This window comes from Lagopus leucura, unplaced genomic scaffold, assembly GCF_019238085.1.
Source record: "Lagopus leucura isolate 7727_CA_CO unplaced genomic scaffold, USGS_WTPT01 Super-Scaffold_100037, whole genome shotgun sequence".
NCBI classification, from domain to species: domain Eukaryota; kingdom Metazoa; phylum Chordata; class Aves; order Galliformes; family Phasianidae; genus Lagopus; species Lagopus leucura.
In genome coordinates this window covers 5,034,986-5,059,033 of record NW_024962286.1, presented here as the reverse complement: position 1 = coordinate 5,059,033, position 24,048 = coordinate 5,034,986, and the positions used below count along the sequence as shown (strand labels likewise).

At 40.6% G+C, this 24,048-nt stretch overlaps 1 protein-coding gene across 2 annotated transcripts; it reads left to right on the top strand.

Moving 5' to 3' along the window:
* Positions 1-913: 913 nt before the first annotated feature.
* On the top strand, positions 914-23,911 carry MMEL1 (membrane metalloendopeptidase like 1). 2 transcript variants are annotated; one of them, XM_042883076.1, is made up of 23 exons: positions 914-1,468; positions 1,668-1,831; positions 5,727-5,786; positions 6,602-6,763; positions 7,168-7,248; positions 7,657-7,752; positions 7,931-8,049; positions 8,720-8,785; positions 11,069-11,203; positions 11,838-11,927; positions 12,048-12,184; positions 12,383-12,476; positions 12,706-12,834; positions 13,109-13,207; positions 13,767-13,850; positions 14,128-14,231; positions 15,074-15,132; positions 16,936-17,055; positions 17,593-17,726; positions 18,145-18,210; positions 20,372-20,467; positions 21,011-21,087; positions 21,457-23,911. In XM_042883076.1, exons 2-23 carry the CDS (start codon positions 1,678-1,680, stop codon positions 21,554-21,556), a joined length of 2,262 nt encoding a protein of 753 aa, XP_042739010.1. In that variant the 5' UTR covers positions 914-1,468; positions 1,668-1,677; the 3' UTR covers positions 21,557-23,911. The 2 variants fall into 2 exon arrangements, with proteins under 2 accessions (XP_042739010.1, XP_042739009.1); XM_042883075.1 differs by having other exon boundaries at positions 914-1,531.
* The last annotated feature ends 137 nt before the right edge of the window (positions 23,912-24,048 follow it).

The following is a 24,048-nucleotide window of genomic DNA, read 5'->3' as shown; positions in this document are numbered from 1 at the left end:
TCCTTTGCTCGACTCCCTACTAAGAGAAATAATAGATCATCTGGCACACAGTTAAATGTATAACTGTTCTTCTAAGCAACCTTCACTTCTGGGACTAGCTTTCACAGACGGACACCCGTCTGCAGGATCTGCAAGCACAGTGGGGTTTTTTCAGATCTCTGAGTTCTTAGATTCCTCTTCAGATGGAGGGATGAGAATAGCTGCCTTCACACTTGGCAGATGCCTAACTTAATGTGACTCCGAAGGAAAGGCAAATTCTCAGAGAGGTTTTCAGGCAGAGCACTGACTAGTAGAGGAGGCTTAAACTCCTGGCTGAAGAAACTGGCATTCATTGTGTCCTACCCCATTCAGGGAAACATGTCTGTGCTCATATTCTTGGAACACTGTTTGCACATCAGTAAACAGCACTGCCACAAAGAAGCCCCTGCTCTGCCCCCAGTGCTTCCCTGTGGCCACACTCAAAGCTGAGAGTGCTGGTGAAGAGCTCAGCTCAAGAGGTGCCAACCTTAAAATCTGCAGAGAGTTAGCTGGCAATAAGTTACACTAGCTGAATGCACAAAACAGAAGACAAACAGAACAAACTGTTTCTCTCTCCATTCCAAAGTCAGCTCTGGAAAAGAATTACATGAAACCCAAGGGAAATCACATTCCCATCCTTCTACTGTCGTACCCAGCTGTTAGCTTTTAGATTTTCAAGGAGAAGCACAAAAGGAGTTCTGCACATCGCCCGCACCTATGTATAAATCAGCGTGCTTTCACTCCACTAACTGTTGTCTGTATTACACTGAAAGCTGCCAGCACTCTCAGGGCCAGAAGGTTACGGTATGTTTCCACCTCTGACTTCTCACTCCTCCTTTGAGCACAGCAGCCAAGTAACCTGGTGGCACATTTCAGGAAAGCTGGAGGAAACTCGGCAGGAGCGGTGCAGCGTGCAGGCTGTGAGCACAGAGCCCTCAGCCTGCCTGCGTGATGCAACCCCTCCTCCCCCTGCTGCTCAGGAGCGTCTGCTTGAAGCTGGGAACTGCACACAGCTGAGCTCAGAACTTTGGGAATGGCTCTGAGAAGACTGAGGAGCTGGCAGTCAGGAGCTCTGGCACGCCTGGCAGCTGACACATGCTGTAGGAGCTTTCTCCTTTCCAAACCCTTCATCTCTGCTAAGGACAGGGCAGACACAGCTCAAAGACGCTCGCATCTGGAAGGATCTCTGTTTGGATTCTGCTGCTGATAACAGAGCCACTCACATCCACAGAGGAAGAGAGGAAAATTATTGGAAACAGCGAGACACTTTTCAAAGCGAGGACTGAAGGAGGCAGATTTTCCCCTCCTTCCCCTTCTGGGAGAAAGGAGTTGCCCAACCAAGTCATGAGACTTTCTCACACTTCCCAAAGCAGGCTCCTGGAGCGATGACACGGCACCACTGAGTCTGGGTGGCGTAGCCCCGCAGCACGCCCTGAGTGCAGGCAACCTGGTAGGCACGGAGAATGGAGAATGAGGTTGGCAAATCTGTGGACAATCAAATGGACAAATACATGTAATAATTTGGAAGTTTTCTTTACCTATCTTTGCTTTTATTCTGCTTCCTTTTACTCCCTGATTTGTCATGCATACACCCCGTACTGATTTAGCCGTGCAGCTAATTCTTTCTTACCCTCCCCTCCACAATTTAGAGTTACAATAATGGGGAAATCAGAAAGTCAAATGGATATTGTGGAAAAATCAACAAAATCTGGGAAGAAATCCTGGCGCTTTGTGGCCATCGGGCTGGCTGTCCTGCTGCTCCTCATGACTTGTTCTGCAGCCACCCTGGTAATCCTGTATGCCAGCAGCAGAGGTAAGTAACCCCTGAATAATTTTCCTTTTCCCGTGCAAGCAACATTAAGGTCTTTTCTGCAGAGCCAAATGAAAACAAAAATACAGAGAGAAGGTGAGCTCACCTCTCTGAGGGAGTTGGAAGCTCACCGAGAGGGGATTGTGGCATTTTATTTCATTATTAAATTATAGGAAGTAAGATTTAAGTAATTCTGTGCATTTTGTTGAGTTTATCATCTGTTTGACAAAGGTAAAAAAAATGCTGCACTATTATGGAGGGGAAGTATGGCTGTGTGTGTTTTTACATTTCCATATGTTGTAGCACAATAAGTGTCAGTGCACTGCTGGAGTGGGGGAGAGACTTCTTTAAAATTGCATCGTGCAATTTGAGCTCCAGGTGAAATGTGCTTCAGTGACTTCCATGAGAATGATCTGCCAGAAACCTGACAACAAGGTTTGATGTGCTCTGCCTGCATACAGTAATTGCAGAGCAGGGATACTCCCCATTTTGGGGAGTAATAATTCAAGAGAAAAGCCTTTTTTTATTGTTTACTTTTTCACTGCCAGCAATTGAGTGTTATCAGCATTTGTTCCAATGCTGGATGAAATCCCTGAGCGTTTGGTATTCATAACACTCAGCAGTAGTTGTTCATTTTTATTCTGCTTAAGAGAGGAGAAAAAACTCCCGTAAGCTAAGTCCTACAGCAGGCATTTCTGTATCAAAACACTGAGCTATGAAGAATTTTTGTTGCTTGGATGCATAAAAGATATGAGAAACCTGCTGTACACATTGCTTCTTGGGTTCAGGCAAATCAAAATTCAGGCATTATTAATATTTGTCCAGATATTGGCCTCACATCCAGGTCCATGAGAAGAAGCTGCATGCAAAGCCAGCGTATGCGTGTTAAAAAGAAAGCTTGTTTGTGGAAAAAGAATTCCAATATATAAATATTTTTCAGGCCTGTATCAGCAATTAAGCTTTCATTTGAAATGCTTCCCAGATTCAGTCATTCCCAAGGAGAACGTGAGTGCAAAATGATAGCAAAGCTGCAGCGCTGCTTGGCCTGTTGGCTATTTCGCTAATGGAAAATTAAGAGTTTGTTCTTCTTTTATCTCCATAAATCAAATAAACAAAAAAAAAAGAAAAAAAAGAAAGAAAGAAAAAAAAGAATGGCTGAAGCTCAAGCAGCAGCAGTTCCACAGATCTAGAAGCTCTTTGGGGATTTTTGATATCTAGAGCAGCTTTCATGCTCATAAAACCTTGCCTAACCAAGCAAGAAAAAGTTTAGTAAGAATAGCAGAGTAATATTTGGGTGAGCAAAGAAAGGGAGGCAGACAAGTGAAGTGGTTCGTTTTTGAATCTGACTACAGCCTGTTCTCAATTACACCTTTCCATCACCACCTACACACCCATCCTGGCAGCCTTTTCATAGCTCTCTCTCAGCTATGTTCCACAAATATTTACCAACCTCCAAATCTCATCACTTGCTGCAGCACTTACGGTTTGAAGAACACTTCAACACATATTGTAGCTGTCAAGTCATAACCAATGGCTTCTCTGAACAGACATGAGTTGCAAATAATTTGCATTCTCATTTAATTGCCAGTCCTGACCACTCAAATCATCCGTTTAATTGATACATTATTCACCTTCTGGCTCCCAGGTTTTTATGTTTCTCTCAGGTAAGATGGGCAAATATTTTCTTTCTGTTTGCATCCCTCCTGGTTGCCAGCAGTCCCACCTATTGCACAGGCTGCTAGAGCTGAGGGCCCAGTCCTGCACCTGATAGCATTTACAAACAAACAAAAAGAAACACAATCCTTGAAGTAAGGAGCACCTCGTTCTGGGATTGGATTTCCAAAAGCCATTCCGTGCCCCTTGCATTTCCTATGCTGTGAATGGAATAAATGTGCATTTAAATAATGGGTTTGTGAGAGCCTGCTGACTGTGAGCAGCATCTGAGCTCAGCACCAGCACAAAAAGAAGAGGTTGTGGCTGAGATCTGGCTCATGTCCTAGACTGCTGATGGCTCATCGTTCTTTGGCTCCATGAATGTTCATTAGTGAGGCATCCTAGTCAAAGGACGTGGAGAATGTAAAGAAGTGGCAGCTAACACAAAAGTCACTGTGAAATGACATTTGGGTGGCAAGACTCTGCTCTGTCCCAGTTCTGCTAAGATGGAGCTAAGTGAATGCAAGTGTGAGTGTTGTCAGTGGGAGTGCTGGGCCATGCACTGGGCAGCAGAAGCGGCCATTGTCCCATCTGCTGATCCCCACCTGAAATTCTGTCTGAAATTGGCTGAAAGATGCATTTTACTTTTGTTTCCAGTTCTCTGAGGTTCAAGAAGTGCAGCATGCAAAGCCTCAAACAAGTGAGCAAAGACTCAACAAATACCTCACAAAGAGGTCATATCTCATACACAGTCAGGCTGGCTTGGTTCTTTGTCAGGAAAAATAAAACACACAAAAGAACCACTTTCTGAAGTAAATTGAGAGCCCCTCGCCAGCCATTTCTGATCATCTCTTTTTGTGGCAGAGTTTCAGAGCACTCAGTGTGCAACCAAGGTTTCAAAACAGATTTGGCTTCCCTGCTTTTGCATCTCAGTTACATTTTCACGGTCATAAGTGCTTTTTGAATGAGGGGTTTGAATCCTGTTGAAAGCAGCTGGATTCCAGAAACCAAAGTAAAACACTGAGTTTGTATTAAAGGGAGAAATTTCTATTAAAAACAGGCTACATCTGAGTCCTGTCCCAACCCTGAGAAATGGTGGAGGAAATACAGCACCCTCAGTGCACTTCTCACCCTGACCAGTACTGCTTCTTAAGGAAGATTTCAGAATGGCTTTGAACTATTGGCTTTTCCCTAGAAAGAAGTGTGTGTATGCACACATATATGTATATATATTTTTAACCTTCTCTGTGGAAGAGCCCATGGCTTTTAAATCTATATTAGAGAGTTTAAGAAACTCCACCAATTGTGCTTGTTTCCCCTGGTTATTAAAAAATGCTGAAGCCCTCTACATGAAGCTTCATATCGTTACACATATTTTGCTCATCCCATGTTCAGACACTGAACTATTACCAGCCATGCAGTTACTGTGATGCAGACCTACTCCCATGCAGCACAACTGCACTCTACTGAACCCTGAATGTTACATTCCCAATCACAGTGAGGGCTTTTTATGTTGCTTCCTCTGATGAACTTCAAAGCCCTCTATCCTTCCCTACTGTTTTATTTCTATCTGAATTACTGTAATCTTGTTTGCTGTAATGTAAAACACGTGTTTTCATGGGAAGGAAGCTTTGAGCAACTTTTCTGCAAGCACCCCAGAGTAAGGATCAAAGAAGTTTATGATCAGATGCTGTTACAAAGTCAAGGTGTTGAGTTCTAGATTTTACATCAAGGCCCTCTATCACTGCCATCAGCTTCACAGCAGCACATTTAGCAGAGAGCACCAAGCAGGAGGAGCTGGGCACTGCTCCAGCTCTGCTCATCCCTCACACGTTAGCAGTGCATTGGGCTTCTGCAGATTTTCTTCACTGGAGGAATTTCACAAACCGAGACAAGGTATTAAAAAAGAGAAAACTAATATCCAAGAGTGATACTTTTCAGATTCTGCTGCAATGGGGATACAGATTCATTTCTTCACGTAATAGTGGCACGTTTGTTTCTGGTTTGGGTTTTTTTCCTTCTTTTAGAAGCTCTTGCAAAACATTTCTATCACGGAGACAATGAGCAGGTGAGTTAAAACTCACTGCTGAGAATGCTGTTGTACTTCTTGCACAGAAGTGTTCCACACATATCCACAGATAAGAGACGTGTTTGACATTGATATCTTCTACTGGCACGGAGTTGGTGGATGACTGGTAGTGACTTCCAACTAATTCTGTCTGCTCTCTTACTCCTTTCTCTACAGGCACTCAGTATGGTACCAATTCAGGCAATATATGTACCACACCTGGTTGTGTTACAGCAGGTAACGACTCTTATAATGGTGATTATTATAGAAGTGGTGTTTTACAAGTGATCTGCCCAATCTGAATAAACAAGGCAGGCTTTAAGACTGGATCAGTATTAAAGGAATAGACCTATTTCTGTCAAAGGCAATAAGTACAGCTGTCCTCAGAAACAGCTGCAAGTGTAAACAGTGGGACCAAAAACCCAAATCTGTTGTTATTTCTCCATTATGTATTTTCATGGTAAGGAAGCAGTACAGGAAGATTTCGATTATGGTCAGTGGTTCTCTAGCCTGAGCCACAATTACATGAATTGAGCAACATAATCTGTACCTATAAAGTATCACATAAATCCCCTTAGAATTAATTCTGCTAAGGAGCATGGATTGTACACACAGAGCTATTCATTTTGAGCATCTACTGGTGTAACTCCATCACATGCAATTAAGAGAGGTGAGACCACAGCAGAAATGTTCAGTCACCCCCTGGAAACACTGACTTCATAGGCGGGTACCTCAGGTATAAGTCAGTGAGCTGTGGGAGAATTACCATATTGTCATTTACGAGCTCCCTCTGTAAAGCACTCCAATTGCAGTGCAGATGTCTGCTATCAGACACTTATTTGTTTTAAACAAATTAAAACAATTAAAAACACTTATGTGTTTTTAAACAAAGAATACGATCCTTTGAGTCATGGTACGTGAGCATAAGTCTTATCCATGTTAAGCAGCATGAGCAAGGTGCCTTCTTTCCAGGCATGTTGGTGGCAGTCTCTGGTAGTCCCAGAGATTACTGGGTAGTTTACGGAACTCAACTCTCTAATTTTGATATGTAGCTGCTAGAATCATTCAGAATATGGACACAACAGCTGATCCTTGCAAGGATTTCTACCAGTATGCCTGTGGAGGCTGGCTGAACCGGCATGTTATCCCAGAAACGAGCTCCAGATACAGCATTTTTGACATCCTGAGGGATGAGCTGGAGATCATCCTAAAAGGTAGGAATGAGGCTTCTCTATCCTTGGTTACACGTTAGTGTTTAATTTCAGCTCACACTATTTATTGTGCATTACGGAGAGAAGTGTTGACTGTGATTGTGATTTTTTATCTCCAGTCCTTTAATCTCTCCATCCTTTACTACATCCATCTTGTCATAACATCCTGTTCTCACTAAAAATTGTTGGTGATTTGGTACTAACTTCAAAGGGAGATGGACAAGCTGCATGCATGTCCTTCCTGACACTCTGTTCTTTTGATAGCTCCTTTAAAGAGCACTCTAGTTTAACAGTAATGGAAGCCTGAGGTAACAAGTATTTTTCACAGCCCTCAATTCTCAGTGATTTCTATGAAAAGATCAAAGATCTCCAGAGCAAAATTCTCACGGCAATGGATCTTTCCCCAGGTGTGCTGGAGACTGCAGATCAAGGGGACAGAGAAGCGTTCCAGAAAGCTAAGATACTGTACAAGTCATGCATGAATGAGAGTGAGTCCCTTCTTGTTTTGTTCCTTTGCTCAATGCCAAATGTACAACCTGAACGAGGGTCCACATGATATCCGTGGAATCGTGTAGCCTTGTGTGGAACATCATTCTTCAAATGATGATACAGGTGCCTTGATATATGGCATGGGTGCTGCTTACCATCCTCAAACATGCAAAGCCTTTCCTTCTGTATGCAAAAAACTGCAATTCATTTCATTCTCTGCAAAGCCATTCAATCAAACTCATGCAGGAGACTGATGATTTCATGGTCTCTCTCGTTTTTTACAATGATAGACTCAGTTCCAGATTTAAACTGTAAGGAATATTTTCTATTTTTCTTCTTCCTCCATTCCTCCTCACCCTTCCTCCCAGCTCTCCAAAACCAAATAGTATTTTTTTCTCCTCTCTCAGGTCTGATAGAGCAGCGAGATTCATTGCCTCTGCTAGAGGTCTTAACAATGGTTGGGGATTGGCCAGTGGCTTCTGCAGACTGGAACAACACCAAAGGTAATACTGTGCCTGGAAGAGGCAGAATTATTTACTGCACTAAGGTGACAGCCGTCCTGCAGAGCCTGACTTTTCCTTACGAAGAAAAGATTAAAATGTAGGATGCAACACATACATATCTGTCCTGTTCAAATTGATACATTACTAAATAATGTCTGTTTTTCCTTTTATCTCCAAGAACCAAGCTGGAGCATGGAAGAGAAACTCTCCATAATGAACTCCAGATTTAACAAACGTGTCCTCATTGACATGTTTGTATGGAACGATGACCGGGATTCCAGCAGACATATCATCTATGTAAGAAAAACACTGCAAGGAATTATTTATGTGCCCCAGAATTATAACATGTTCTTATTTCCCCTACATATGGATCAGCTGTCCATGAAGTCAGTGTATACACAACTGGCAAAATTTATGTAATGGTTCAACTGTCAGATATGTCTCAAAGTTATTTTAGGAAACATTCCATGGTAGCTTTTTCTGCTACATCAATGGACCTTTGCTGATTTACAGCATTTAAGGGTTGAAACTGCTTGTGACTTGCAAAATGATTGTGAGGTTTATTACATAGCAAGACAATATTTCAAAAGTCAGTATGTGTATGTTCAGAGCTTGTTCATGCATTCTTATGCATGAAGTGTAGCCCACAAGTCAAGCAGCTTCTTTTTCTAAGTTGCTTAAATTTATTTTTCTATCTCAATGACTACTTAAAGACTTTCCTCAATAACCCACTCTAAGTATCCATCCTGTCATCATCTAGAAATTCAGAGACAGAAGTTGTACTTTCCATCTCACCTCAGTTTCTAGAGAGCTGAAGTTCTTGAATGTTTGGTAGAAGCTCCTTGTTGGCCATTCCAAACTGGATGGCATGTGCAGCATTTCAAGGATGTTGCCTTTCAAGGACACCTGTGGACAGCACCAGTTCCTGTTCATCACTAACTAAAGAAATGTATATGATCTCCTTCAGATTGACCAACCTAGTTTAGGAATGCCATCCAGAGATTACTACTTTAATGGGGGCAACTACCAAAGGGTAAGTACCCCTTGTGATTTATTTACTATGTGCTACTAAAGTAACATCATTAAGTATTCCTGTGTTTTGGAAAACTCAAACATACGAATCTTCACGTTACAGAGCAGATGATCACATTCACTGCTCCATTTTTCTCTACTTACACCAAAGTTTCACCAACTTTACAAAAGGACAGAGCAAATGTCTAAATATCGAGACTCCTCAGAACTGGCAAATGCACACCGATCAGAAGAAAGTTATGTGAACAAAATACAACTGTATTTTATAACTTTTAACAGTTTCTAATTTTGAAGGATAACTTTCACTAAAATTGTGAACCTATGTTGCTTGTATCTTCTAAAACCACCTGCTCTGGTTGCCGTCATAGAAGGAACTGAAAACTTGGTTATCAGTACAACCTAAAGTGACAATTCTTCTGTACTGAGCATGCAATACCACAAAATGACTCGTGTTCAAGACCAAAATATTCAAAAGCTCACATGTTCATTCAGGAAAAACAGCAACAACAACAAAAAAACCAAAAAACATAAATCAAGTTTTCCATGGAATAGCAAATCAATGTTAATTAATTAATTAATTAATATAATTACTCAGCTGGTAAAAATCTGCTGCCACTTCCTTCCTTCCCTCCTCATGTTCCCCAAAATTACGTGGTAGTTCTGAGAGATTATATCCTAGCTGCTCTTCTGTGTCAGGGCTCAGGGCAGAATTGTGAGGTTTCTGTAATTACTTATCAGGCTGTGTTTGCAACAGTTTACTAATTTATCAGTTTCCAAGCTCGAGATAATGCTTGAGTACTTTTTAATTGTCAATTATGTCATACTGGAGTGAGGATTTGCAACTTAACGTCGAACTCATTTTCCTAGCATGAACTGAAGGGAATAGAGAGAGAACGATCAGCATTTCAGACTCTTGTCTAGTGGCTGGAAAGACAGATTAAAAAAAAATAAAAAGAAAAAGAGAGAGACTAGCTTTCTTATGACTTCACTGCATTTGAATATATTTCCATATATTATATGGTCTAAAATACATTCCTGTGAAATTTTTATGAGACTGTTTTTCCACACCTTCTGGCCACCTTTATAAACTGCCAACTTCTGTTCATCTGTCTCATAATAACAACACATAATCTGCACATGGCTGTGTTGGGAACAACAAAGAGCTGCTCGAAGTTTGCTGGGAGCTGCTGGAACCAGGATTCTGTTCTACAAGTTCAACGTAGTAGCAGTTACATTAAAAGGGACATTAATGCATCCCTGCTCAAAAATCAGACTCGGAAGAGCTCGTAGTGGGTAGAAAATCGGGCACAGTACACGGATTATCTTTACTTAGCAAAAGAAAACCCAAAAGCATTTAAAATAACTAAATAAGAAGGGCTGTGTTTTTAATTTTTATGAGTAAAGAGGAGAGACAACCCCTTTTTATTTGCTATTTAACAGCTCACTTCCCACAAACAATGAACCAAACTGATGACCCAAACTCCCCCTCTGCGTTGTCCAGCATCTTTTGGCACAACTCTTACTGAGGCTGTGGGAGTCCAGCCTGATTAAGGCCTCAGCATTCAGCCTAAAAACACAAACCATTATCATGTAAGTGCCCGGACTCGATTTCAAAACAGCTATTTTATTTATCTGGTTTCCAAGGTCTACGGAGGAAGAAAAGTATGCAATAATGGGTAATATTAAGCTTTTTTGTATCATAGGTCTGTACTCAGCAACCAGATATCTTTTCAAGGCCCGTTCTGAGGCGTAGCTCAGAGCCATAGCTTCCTCTTACAAATAAAGCAAAGGTATCACTGGGACCCATCCCAGAGAGCTTTTCTTTCAGTCTGTGAAAACGGAGTTTAGAGGATTTATGGTATTAATTTCAGAGAACTTAAACCCTTCGTGTTTACCCCGCTTTTTGGCGAGTAGGAATCACTCCCATAGTGCAACTCAAAGCACAGAGCTTTCTTTTTGCTCTGGTTGAAATTCTAACCCCAAACTCCAGAGTTAGCTTGCTTAGGGATGCAAAAAGTATTGCTTTTGTTATGTATTTTGAGACTGGGAACTGCACTGCAAAGTATTACGGGATGAACTCATAAGGATTGCAGCAATATCTGTTACAGTAAGGAAAAAGAAAAATGACAGTAAAATTAGAAATGGACTGTAGAAGCTGTGCCATTGAGCCCAACATTATCACAGCAGACTGTAAAAGCTAAAATAACAATCATTTGCTTAATGACAAATGACAGCAAACCTTTCCATAATGACCCTACGCACACATACAATTTCTTCTGTGCAGGTAAGGGAAGCTTACCTGCAGTTCATGATCACTATTGCTAAGATGATCCGAGAAGACATGAATATATCCAAAGACGATTTGTTTGTCCAAGAGGAGATGGCAAAGGTTATGGAGCTTGAAACAGATATTGCAAATGTGAGTACAGCAATGAAGAACCTCTCTGGATGTTTGGGTAGAAGGAAGAGTCTTAATTTTCAGCAGTTTGACACAGTAAAAACTCATGGCCAAAGGAAAAAAATAGCAGGGGGGTGAGGAGAGAAGGAAGCTTTCTGTGCCATGAGCAGCCCAGAAATCAGAGCCTCTGTGTGTATAATTATCTCTACTGCATGCACTGCTATCATGTCTGCTCTAGCCCTAGCCATACTGGTTTTTTTTGGAAGTCTCCTAAATCAAAATGCTTCATGTTCTGCTAAATGCACGTCGTGATAACCCCAGGATTAGCTCCCTTGCATCATTAGTTTGCGTTTTTTTGGGGTGCAGTAGACTTATAAAAGCTTGGTTGTCCATTCTGAGAAAGATGAAGGGAATCTCTTGCTTCAAAAGATTAATGAAGCATTATTGATTTAGAGGTACCTGAGTTGTTGTACTGAAACGTAGAAAGCAACACTGGACGCCAACTCTGCTCTCGTTTCTCCCCCACAAAAAAACCCAAACCTGTTTTTATTCTCAGTGATGTTTACATGTTTATGTGTGCACGCACATTCCTGTGACTTCAGCCATTGGCGCCTGTGTCAGTTGATCATGGTAATAACTTTGTGAATGTCTTCAGGCAACTACCCCAGCAGAAGAAAGGCATGATGTAACCTTGTTATACAACAAAATGACCTTAAGAGAGCTACAGGAAAAGTTTGCGTTGAACGTAAGTGTTCTCTAGTGACTGTTGCTTCTACTACCAACACTAGAACATTCAGAGGCATGGAAAGTGTGGACAGTTACTAAGGCACTTAACACCATGAGTATGTGTCTCCTTTCTGCCTAGGAATTTAACTGGACCTTCTTCATCCAGGGTGTCATGTCTTCAGTAAGTGTTCAGGTTGACCCAGAAGAAGAAGTTGTTGTATATGGCATGCCATACTTGCAAGAGCTGAAAGCAATTATTTCCAAGTACTCAGCAAGGTAAAAAAAAATAAAATTTGAAACAATTCTGTCACAAGTCACAGAAATACTGTGGAAACAAATTATTGGGCCCACTTGCTAGTTCTCCTAGGACTTCTCTTAGAAAAGAGAATCACACAGCATCACTGTTCTCCTCTGACAGTCTGCACTAATGTTACTTTTTCTAAGGGATTAAAGTCAGCTTTGCTTTCCACACAGCACCATCCAGAACTACCTCATCTGGCGACTGGTAATCGATCGAGTCAGCAGCCTGAGTCGGCGCTTCAAGGATGCTCGGGCCAGCTACAGGAAGGTATCTCCTCTCTGCCACTACCAAGCTCTGCAGTCTCTTTAGGAGAAGAGTCCCCCATTCACCAAGTCAACACAGAGACATTGTTAGAGCACGTAATCACAAAACAAAGTTGAAGGAACAAGAGAAACTTTTGTCTCTAGTTAGCTTTCTCATTAGGCAGCAGTTTGGCAGAGGATTTTTAATAAAAGACGCGTTGGCAGAATTGATCCTGTGGTGTTTTATATTCTAGGCACTTTATGGGACAACACTGGAAGAAGCCCGCTGGAGAGAATGCGTGAGTTATGTCAACAACAACATGGAGAACGCAGTAGGAGCAATGTATGTCAGGGAGACATTTGCTGGTGAGAGCAAGAGGATGGTATGTAGTTTCCCCTTTGTACTATTGTACCTCCAGTGTCCACAGTGAGCATTCCCCTCCATCTGATCTCCCAGCCTATTTTATCTGGTAAAGATACCCACCAGCCATGAGTCAGGAAGCATAAGAACTCACTTGTGATTCTCTTTTAAATGCCAGGTACAAAACACAGAATTCTGGGGAAATCAGTTTTCAATAGGAAACCCTTCATCACCTTAACTGTGTTTGGGAAAAAATAGCATGTAAATAACTCATTTTTTAACTGCCTCTCTTTTAGGTCCAAGATTTAATAGATAAGATTCGTGAAGTGTTCATTGAGACCTTAGATGAGTTACAGTGGATGGATGAGGCATCTAAAGCAAAAGCTCGTGAGAAGGTCAGAGAGAACATGAAACTTCAATATTCTTTCATGAGTATGAAATCTTTGGAATATTGTAGTGTTAGTTTCCAAATGAGAAAAGTTTAATGTCCATTATCCTGTTATTTATTATCCATCCTGTGACATTTTCCTTTTCTTTTTTTATCCCTTGTTAGCTCACATACATTTTTATTTCCCCTAATGCATCTTGTGAACCACATTGTAAGTGAGAAGATGACACCCATCAACTATACAACAACTGAATACAATGCAATTCCCCAAAGGAAAGTTTTCACTGACTTTAGAACTATTGGCACAGTTGCCAAAGAAAAAGGAGTTAAGCTGAATCTTGTTAAATAGTTCTGTAAGGTCTGCAAGTTTACCATAGTGATTGGCCACACTTGGAGAGGAGAAGACAACTATATGTTCTGTGTTGGGGTTTTTTGTTTGCTTGTTTGAAGTCTCACCAGGCAATAGGATGTTTTCAGCTACTGGCATCCCAGTTCTCATAAACAGGTGGGCAATAACAAAAATGAATTTGAATCAAAAAAGGAAAGGTTAAACTCTTTTCTTCTAGGCGTTGGCAATTAAAGAACAGATTGGCTACCCAGATTATATTTTGGAAGACCAAAATGAAAAGCTAGATCAAGAATATGCCAATGTAAGTACACTGTATGTACCTCAGTAAGTACCTCACCTCTGTATAAAAGCCTACACTTATTCTCTTGCCACACAGAGTATTTACACCTAAAGTAGCTATCATTTCCAAGTGACTGGAAAGCATCTAAACTTGATTGCATGAAACATTTTGGAAATTAGCTCTTTGCATGCATTTATAAGTGATACTTTTTAATCAAAATATTTTAGAAGCTGTATTCAGTGGCACAAAGAATTCCTCATTCAGCACATCTTACCAATACCAAGATATCTTTCTTCAGCTAAACTTCAGTGAACACAATTACTTTGAGAACATCCTAGAAAATCTGAGAGCTGGAGCCCAAAAGAGCTTGAAAAAACTTCGAGAAAGAGTTGACCAAGACATGTAAGTTTCAGGGAACATGTACATGTCAGGTACATAACCTTAAGTCCTGAATTAGTGGTGTCACAAGTACTGTGTCAAGATAATGGTAGATAGAGCAATCAGGGCACCACGTGACACTGTGAGGACAAAAGATGTGGGAAGATCTTAGGCTGATGCTGCTAACACTTGCCAAGAGGCCATGGCTTCAGACTGCTTTGAAGTGGGCTGCCCAGAAGTGTATGTCAGGTAGAAGAGAAGCAGGGGGGATGGAAGGGGAGAAATACAAAGAATAAAAGGTTGTCAAGTTATGGGTGAAATTTTCCAAGAGAAGCTTATTTCAAACAAGAATTACTTCTCTAAGTTAATACTCATTATCCATGAAACAGTGGACTCCAACTGCAGACATGCAGACCCGATTTGCAATGACTGTGATTATTCAGTTTTAACTAAAATTTTTCAACAGACAAGTTGGGTCCTAACTTCTAATTGCAGCAACTACCTTTGCTGCTCAGAATGTCTTCTAAATGTTAATTTTCTTATGAATGTAATACTTCATTTCCTCTTAAGCTCAGATAGCGTTAAAGTGACCTGGGAAACAGCCACCACATCCCACCCAGTGTCACTGTTCAACATTCAAGAGCAAATGTGTTTCTCGCTTTAATTTGGTATTCTTCTGGATGAAAGATGCCAATAAGTGAGACATCATCTATTTCCTATTATGAGTATTTCTTTACAACTGCATTCAGTGGCACCCTTCTTCCCATCTCAATCCTTTAAATGCAATCTACGTTTGTGAATAAGAGTAATTCAGTAAAAAGAATGTTTTAAATATTCATGAATTTGTGTGCAATGTTTCTTTTCAGATGGATAATTGGAGCTGCAGTGGTCAATGCATTCTACTCTCCCAATCGGAACCAGATAGGTAGGTTAATACCAATTTTAAACAGTTGTTAACCAGTTATTGCTTCAGAAGCGTGCAAGGAGGCAAACCTGCCTGAGCCTTTGTGGAAGCTGAGGGCAAGGTAGGCAGACTGTTCTCTTCAAACAGCAGCTTTGTTGATGAATATTCAACTCCCCACCCCCCTACTTGGCAGGCATAGTTCATATACTGTAATTGGAACAGCCTTATGTTTGAAAGCCTGAGACAGTAACTGCTACTATACAAGTGCCAGCTTCAGCGACCAGGGAACGCTCAGAGTGTGTTCTGGGCTGTTTCTGCTCATGTTTCCACATTCCTGATAAACATAAGGGCAGCCTTCCAGTTTGCTCTCTGTGCAGATGGTACAGAAATAATTTTGCTGAGAGGTAAACTACATTAAAGAAACCAGCCTCTGCTTACAGGAGGTTAGAGCTGAGATATTTTGCTGAGTTGCTAGCCTGATCCCTCTTGCTCTTAGTAGCCAAGATCTCAAATGTAAGAAGACATGATGAACGTGTCTGGTTCCACATATTCCCATTTCTGAGCTCATGCAGGTGGCCAGAAGTTCACATTAAACCTAGAGATACTGTAGAGTCCTTGCTGAACTCCGAGGACCTCAAACAGGAGAGGAACCAAATCATTTCTACTCTGTAGAGCTTTTTGCACTCCAGAGCAACAAGAGTATCACTATGTTAAGTAGTGCCCAATATGGTAAGAGAAAAACATGTGCCTTTTTTGACCAGACAGGAACTATATCCTCAGAGCATCAAGCTAAAACCACAGCCCAAGGGCAGATTTATATAATATTTTCCTAAAGGCAGGGACATCCAAAGCACCCATGATGTGACCCTTTAGCTTCATCAGAAAGAATTATTTCCCACTTCTGCAGCTTCCATTTACTTCTGTATTGTAGGTACAGCAAGCCTATGAGTGATCCTTCAGCCTCAGTAGCACTCCTCCTGTAGCTTGCTAATAGATGCCATCATAGTGCTGCACGTGTGTTCACCATCAGACTCTTGCCACATCATCCCTATTTACTGACACTGCTTTCATACTCACTGTTATCAGCTGTGAGCTGGCTTTCCAGACGTGAAATCTGGTCTTAATGAACAAAGTGTCTAATTATGGTATTTCAATTATTAGCAAATATCTCAGTAGAATTAAGTGCTTTCAGTCTTAACTCTTCTAGAAGCATGTACATCTCTCATTTTTCATGGGAAGAAAACTAAATCCTATCGCTTCTATATAAGGCTTTTTTCAGAGAGACTGAAGAAGGATGGACCTCCTGCTGCCCTCCCACGATGACATGGGAGTGCACTTGGAGGTCTGAAGCAGTTACTGTTCTGCATGTTCTACATGCTGAGTGTTTTTGGTGGTAATCAGCATATGATTGCTCACCTTTCTGCACCCAAAATAAAGCAATAAAACATCCATTAGTTCCCCTATAAAATGGCTTTAAAACACAAACTGTACCCATCTCCAGGAGACAGTTACTAAACTTCCTGTTCTTCACTCACTGCATTATATGTTGTAGATCAAATGAGGCTAAAGCTGAAATGCAAATGATGCTTGGTTCTCAGAAGAAATACTGTAATTGCAGATGTGCTAAATTAAACCTTTATTAACTTGTCATTCCCCATTTGTACAGAGGGAAGCAAATTCACAGGAGGAGGCACAATGTGTTTCTAATCGTTTCATATTTTAGATGCTCTCCTGACCTTTTAACCAAATAACCACGGCATTTGCCAAGCATGCAGCAATAAAGCCATCTAGCTCCAGTTCCTCCCTCTCTGTTCCTCTCTGCAGTTTTCCCTGCTGGGATTCTACAGCCTCCATTCTTCAGCAAACACCAACCACAAGCCCTGAACTTCGGAGGGATTGGGATGGTTATTGGGCATGAAATTACCCACGGCTTTGACGACAATGGTGAGAAGATAATTCAGAAAGAATTCTTCTTTCAGTTGCATTCATTACATTGTAAGAAATTAAAATTATACACTTGGGTGACTGAAGTATCCATGCACAAGTGTGCACACACCTGCTAAGTTAATTACCTGGGAGCAATACTTGCACACTATGAGCATTCTCTTGAACAGTTTACACCGAACTTAGAAGGCCACTCAAGGTGTAAGAAGGTTTTTAAAACAAATTGAGTCAATGGCAATTCTCAGGAAAACCTGTTGCTTCTGCAGCAGCATCAGATTTGGAAGTACTATCAGTACAAGCAGCTATGCTGGCTTCTAAAGTGAAATGAAATCTGTGCACTACGTTCTTCCTTCATTCCTTCTTTGTGATAAAAGAGCAGCTAGCACTGTCCTGAAATACAGGAATCGTTTTTCTCCCCTTGTGAACTTATGAAATAAATTTACTTTATTATCTTTCTATAATGCGGCATAAAACAGTTTTGAATAAAGTCCCACTTCTGATACTGTAAGACAGTAACATATTGAATTTCTCACACAGGTAGGAATTTTGATAAAGATGGAAATATGTTTGACTGGTGGAGCAATTTCTCAGCTATGCATTTCAAGGAGCAGTCTCGCTGCATGGTTCACCAGTATGGGAACTACACGTGGGAGCTGGCTGGAGGACAAAATGTAAGTGCAGCTGCCAGGAACAGCCACATATAGGATCTTTTGTTTAGGACATTTAAGGGAAACAGGCTGATGCAGGTTTGACAACAGCCATCTCGAGCACTTGGTTCAAATTCAGTAACAGAGTGTCTAGAGAAAAGAATTCAGCAGTGCCCACTCCTACTTTTAGATTTACTTCTCTTCTAAAGCCTGCCTTCAATAAACCAATCAAAAGGGCAAATTTCTATCCAAAATGTAAAATAACAATTACTGGGGAAAAAGAAAAAAAAAAGCATTTCTCATTTACACGCTCTCCTTTGTCCTAGCACAAAGTCACTGCTGCCTTCTGTTCCACACTGACCGTCAGCTGTGCTTCAGCTTGTGGTTCTTTGGTTACTGATATTACTGACTGTAGAGTAAATGAGTCATTATTCTTTTACAGGTCAGTGGAATAAGCACATTAGGAGAAAATATTGCAGATAATGGAGGAGTCCGACAGGCTTATAAGGTAAATTTCAGATACACTCTGCGTGATTTTTACCTGATATTCAGCAATTCAGGATGCTTTTTATAGCACAGAAAAACTGACAACTAACATGTTATTACATAAAGTTCTAGCTTACCTATACATCTGTAAGTTTATGTCCCAATAGACCCAAACCCAAGGTAGGATTGCTGGCATTCTTGCACCCAGGAGAAGAGCACAGTTACACTCTGATTCTACATAATGCTTGGTGCTGCATTCTTCAGTTTCAGGTAAACAAGGGCCATGTTCATAAATAGGCACAATGTTACACAAGAAAAAGCACTCTCAATTTTCTAAAGCTCGTAATTCTGAAAATGGCAGCTACAACCACAAGCAGCTTATCACATGGCAGCAGGCTCTAATCTCAAAGCAGTACAGCTTTGTGATATTAGGAAACAGAGCAATGCGGTCTTTTCAAGTTTTTCTCTCACACTTTTCATCTTTGATCTCAAAAGTGACGTCAGGTAAGACAAGAAAAGATCACATAGATGCTCCATCTCCTCCTCAAAAGGAATACAGATCACATCTACCAGAACACCTGTCTCTAAACACTTAGCTCCTTTTGTTGCTTGCTTGGTCTTATGAGCTTTAGGAAATAACACAAAGAAGTTTCTTCTACCTTGATGCTGTGTCTTTTTTGTAGTAAGCAAAAAAAAAAACAACAAAAAACCAAGATAATTTCAGAACTCTTCTTTCCACGGTAAAAAGGCTGCTTCAACTAATCAATTATGTTCAAAATAAGAGAAATGCAACTGTATTTCAGAGCACTGCCTCTATGCTGCAGCTGAAAGGTGTTTAGCATGCTGCTCTCTGTTAAAAACACCCCTGCATATCGTCCTATTTCAACAGGGAAGACAGCTTCTATCCTCAGGGAAGTCCAGTATCTGTAATCCTCCAGGTTTACAAACCACTGTTATGAATAGGAACTCAGTATTTATTGGCACAAAGGTTCTTTCCATGTGGAGCTCAAGCGTGAGCATGGAATGTTCTTTTCTAAGAATAATCCCAGCAGATGTCAGGCTAAAACTTCTCTCCAGTTGTAATATGGTAACAGTTAAGGGTGTTTATAGAAGAACATCCTGAATTTTCAGAAATCTAAACTGGAAAGTCTGAATCTGAGGAATACCATTAAAATTAATTACTTCAGTAATGTGAATACATATGTGATTCTGAGATGTATTACTCATGTGGAAGAGCAGCGTGGTGAGACACGTCCTGTATACAGGATCTGCTGAGGCTCTGTGCTGCTGAATGCATTTGAACCCCCCAGTTCTACCTTCTGTATTTTGTGTGCTTTGGGACTATCTGAGCAACCACAAGAATAAGGTGATAGAACATTTGAAATTAATCAGCATGAGGACACATTAACTTGTCTCCATTATGTCAATATACCTAAAAAAAGAAAATTGGCCAATTAATGTGTAACAATAAGAGGTAATGGATTTAACATCGAGCAAGATTATTATCTGCTGTTTTATAAGCAGTTACCTGAAGACACAGAAATCATCAGCACAGAAGATAGAGAAGATTTATGCTTCCTCTGTAGATACAAAAAATCCTACAGAAAAAGTAATGTAAAAGCTGATGATTTCACCTCAAACTGCAGTAACATTCTGTCTCTGTTGCCTTACTGAGCTAGTATGTATTTCCAGCTACACTTGAGCTGAAACTACCTGCCACATGGTGCCATGCTTGCTTGCTGGTCCATCAGCGTGGCAGGTCCCACCTTTGGGTAAAACAATCAGAAATTCCCAATGGATCTCCAAGTGTTAAGAATGAACACAGTTCTTGCTATGGAGGTCCATTCACCTAACAACTGCAAACCTAAAACTCCACTTCCACGTAAGAAAATGGTATTTTTTCCCCAGTTTATGATCAGTTTTCAGTTCAAAGATTTCTCCAAAGATGACTGCAAATTATCCTCATGTGTTTAATCAGAATACCCACAATGACTTTTTTTTCCATAAAATTTGCTGTACTATTTGTATCAGAAAGACAAAAATTAGGAAAACAGAACAGAGAACATATTGAGTTCACACACAATTCTGATTGCAATCTCTCACTTCAGCATAGCATTCAGAACACCCATTATGTATGAATAGGCCATCCTGTTGCTTCACTGACTTGAATCCATAATTTCTAGGCTTATTTAAAATGGCTGGAACAGGAAGGGAAGGAACCAAAGTTGCCTGGACTGAATCTGTCCCACAAGCAGCTTTTCTTCCTCAACTTTGCCCAGGTAAGAACACTCAGAAACCCACAGACAAGCCTGAAGTTTACAGAAAACACCAGTTCCACTTGTAAAGTGATTCACCCTGGCTGCACGCATATTCAGACTACAGATGTTGCTACTGACTCCACTTATTTCCTATATATCCCTTTTTTGCAATGCAGAAACAGTAAATTTGCCGAGTTCAATTTCACCCTACCACCTGGATAAGAAATTCTCATGTGTTTTCAGTCGTAGGTTGACAAATGTTTGACATTAGGGGACCTAACACTGTGCATCCTGGACTGCCTGCCTTAAGCCCATTCCTTTGAGGAAACACATAGGTGGTGTTAATCGAGAGCTAGTTTACCTATCCCAAAGATACAGACAAAACTAAAACTATTAGAGAAAACAATTGTGTCTATTCTGCTCCCTCTCTAAAACACACTGCTATTGTATTTGATATTGTAACAAATAGGGTCACCTCTCAGGAACTTTGGAAAAAGGGAACAAAGTGCCCCAATTGCATTTCCTTTAATGCTGATCCGCTAATTATTAATTCTCCCTACGTAGGTCTGGTGTGGTTCCTACAGACCAGAATATGCCAGCCAGTCAATAAAGACAGATGTTCACAGCCCTCTGAAATACAGGTGGGTTTACTTACATGGTTCAATCCTTTGCACCAGTGAAGTGCAGAGCCAGAGAGCAGTGCAGGGCTAGCAGCTACATGCTAACAGACAAGAGAAATTCAGGCCAGCATAGAAGTTCTGCCCCTGTAGGACACTGCTGCAGAGTGCCCTCCTTTACTTAGTCTGAATTTGCCAATCTATAGAGAATGTTTGTTCAAGCTTTTCAGTAGTTATGTCAGCTTTGTTCTTCTTGCAGAGTTAAAGTGTGTGGTGCTCTGAGATGTAACTGAGTTCCCTGACTCAATCACATCATGAACATAGTTTTCTGTTTTCCAGAGCAATTATCTCCATGCACTGTTCCACACAAATAAGTTTCTTCTCTTTGTTCAGGGTGATGGGATCTTTGCAGAACTTTGAAGCCTTCTCAGAGGTGTTTCACTGTAAAAAAGGCACTGCAATGCATCCAGCAGACAAATGCAGAGTGTGGTAACCAAAGGACTACTGGCAAGAATGACATACATTGGTGACACAATGAACAATTCTTGCCAACTACGTGCCTGATGTTTTCCCACTCAGTCACAGCCAAGGCTAATGGTGCAGCTACTGTAGTGAGAATCAAGGAAACTGCAGCACTCGAGCTTTTATGGTTCCACTGGGAAGTATGCAAGCATCTCAGTGACTGCTGGGCTGTGCTGAACAGTGTGCTCTGGAACAGAAGCGACTGTTGGAAATGACATCCTGACTGTTACTAAGATACCACATCAGGGCTACAAAGACTAATTCTTAAAATAAACAAACAAAAACAACCCAACAAACCAACACGCAACTGCACATCTATTTTTCAGAAAGCAGCAATGATTTTAATACATCTTACAATGACACCTGAGACTCAGCAAACCTGTTTGAGGTGTTTCACAGGACTGTTTTGTAGTATTCTGATTCAGTTTCTAGTGCTTTCTTCCCAAATTCAGGTTAAATCTAGTTTAAATTCTCATGTTGTCTGTCTACTTGCACTTTGATTACTGCTTTGATGTAAGAGATTGCTGTTTGTCTTCATTACCACATGAGCTGTATGTTCAATGCTGCTGACTTCATGCAAAGCTGTACTCTTCTACTGCACTTGAGTTCTGCTCCAAAGAGCACCTTAAAGTGAGTATTGCCAGACAGAAAGTCACAGTTAGAGGAATACAAATTCTGTTGTTAAAGATAAAACTATGGGGTCTCTTCCTTTAGAGATGTATTTAAAAAGATGCTTATTCTTGTAGAAGTGTATAAAATACTTTTGGGCAAATAGCAAATGTGAAAGTGGAAACAATTAAGTCGTTTTAATTCCGTGCCTTTTCATTTTGCCATAGTCTATTTTACAGCATTTACACTTGAAGAATGTAGTATCATTATTTTTGATTAAAAAAAATACAATGCAATAGCCAATGCAGCAAGGATTTTGATATAGAAGTAGTTGGGTGAGCTTCAGTAGGTGTTCTAATATGATGATGATATTTTAAAATGTGAACATTTACTACAGTTTAATTAATCTTCCAGCAAATGTTTTTCTTTCTAGCAGAGGAATCACTGGAAAGCAAGATATTTACTGCTGGTGCTTAACTTGTGAAGTGCCAAATCACACTATTTGTTTGCTTCACAAATTTTGTTTGCAAACTAACAAAAGGTTGGATTATCTCAACCATAGGGAAAGAAATAAAAAACCGATCATAGAAGCAGCTTTGCCCATCAGAGGTGACCTACTGAAGTACTCTGGCCCACGTATGAGAGCATAAGACAATAAGAGCAGGCTAAATCACTGAGTAAAGCCCTCCAAATTCTTTTATGAATGTTAGTTTCCCCTACTAGCGTGAAATCGAGTGACAGGTAAATTGTAGCATTTATAGCTAAGAATACATAGTTCAACTGCATTTCATTTCCATCTGAAAAGTAATTTTAGAAGATTACTTTCTGAGAGAATCAGTGCTACCTCAGGGATGAACCTCTCGTCCATGCCCTTCAAAGTCTCAGAGTTCAGTACAGAATAGGCAGTAAGCAGTCACATAGGGTTTAGTTTCAGATTTATTTATTTCATCTCTTCAGAAGATGAAGAACTGCTCAGCCCATAGAATTGCCTGCAAACAAGTAGCACACAAAGCATGAAGTTTGGCTTTCACCTCAGCTAAGAGGAAAATTGCTTCGTATCCAGTTCTTTTCCGGGTTGCACCTCAGATGACTCTGTATGGAAATCTATTCCAGGAGATGCAATCCAGATCATATCAGGTTTTGTGTTAAAGCTCTGTCAGTCAACTGAGGACAAGTGCATTTGCGCACAGATTCTGACAAAGACGCAGATTTAAGGCAGGTAAGTAAGAGGAAGAGATGATTTTTCAGTGGGAATTGCTGGATTTGCATGCATAAGTGCCTGAAAACAGTAGGATTGACTCACACTCAAAATAAAACAAAAAAAAAAAAGGCAAGAAGAAGAGTGCAGTAACGAGCTCCAAGAGTCCTTTCCACTAAATCGATAGCTACATAAAGTCCTAGATTGAATTACACCTGTAATAGGCTTTATTTTTCTCAGGTGTTACCTATATAGCTATCAACATGATCTAAAAGCCCCCTTAGAATGAAATGCTGTCCAAGTTTTGTCCTGACCAGGAAGTGAGGTTAACCTTTCTCATCACATCTAAAACTGATGCTTCACAGGAAGACCATCTCACTACTGTTTCCTATTTGACAGCATTTCACTTCTTTCAACATGAGATGTCTGGTTACAAGACAGTGAAGTGCTCCAGTAGATCAGCTTTTGTCATTTAATTTGTGTATGGTGGCAGGCAAAAATAAACCGTATTTAACTGCACTGTGTCCATCTTCACTTACTCGGATTTTCTATGCCACACGTAAAGCTACATTTCACATTCATGCAGTAAAACCTCCTCCCTTGTGTGTGTCTCTTCCAGTTGCTCCTCCAGCAGGCTGTGCCCACACCGTTCTTTT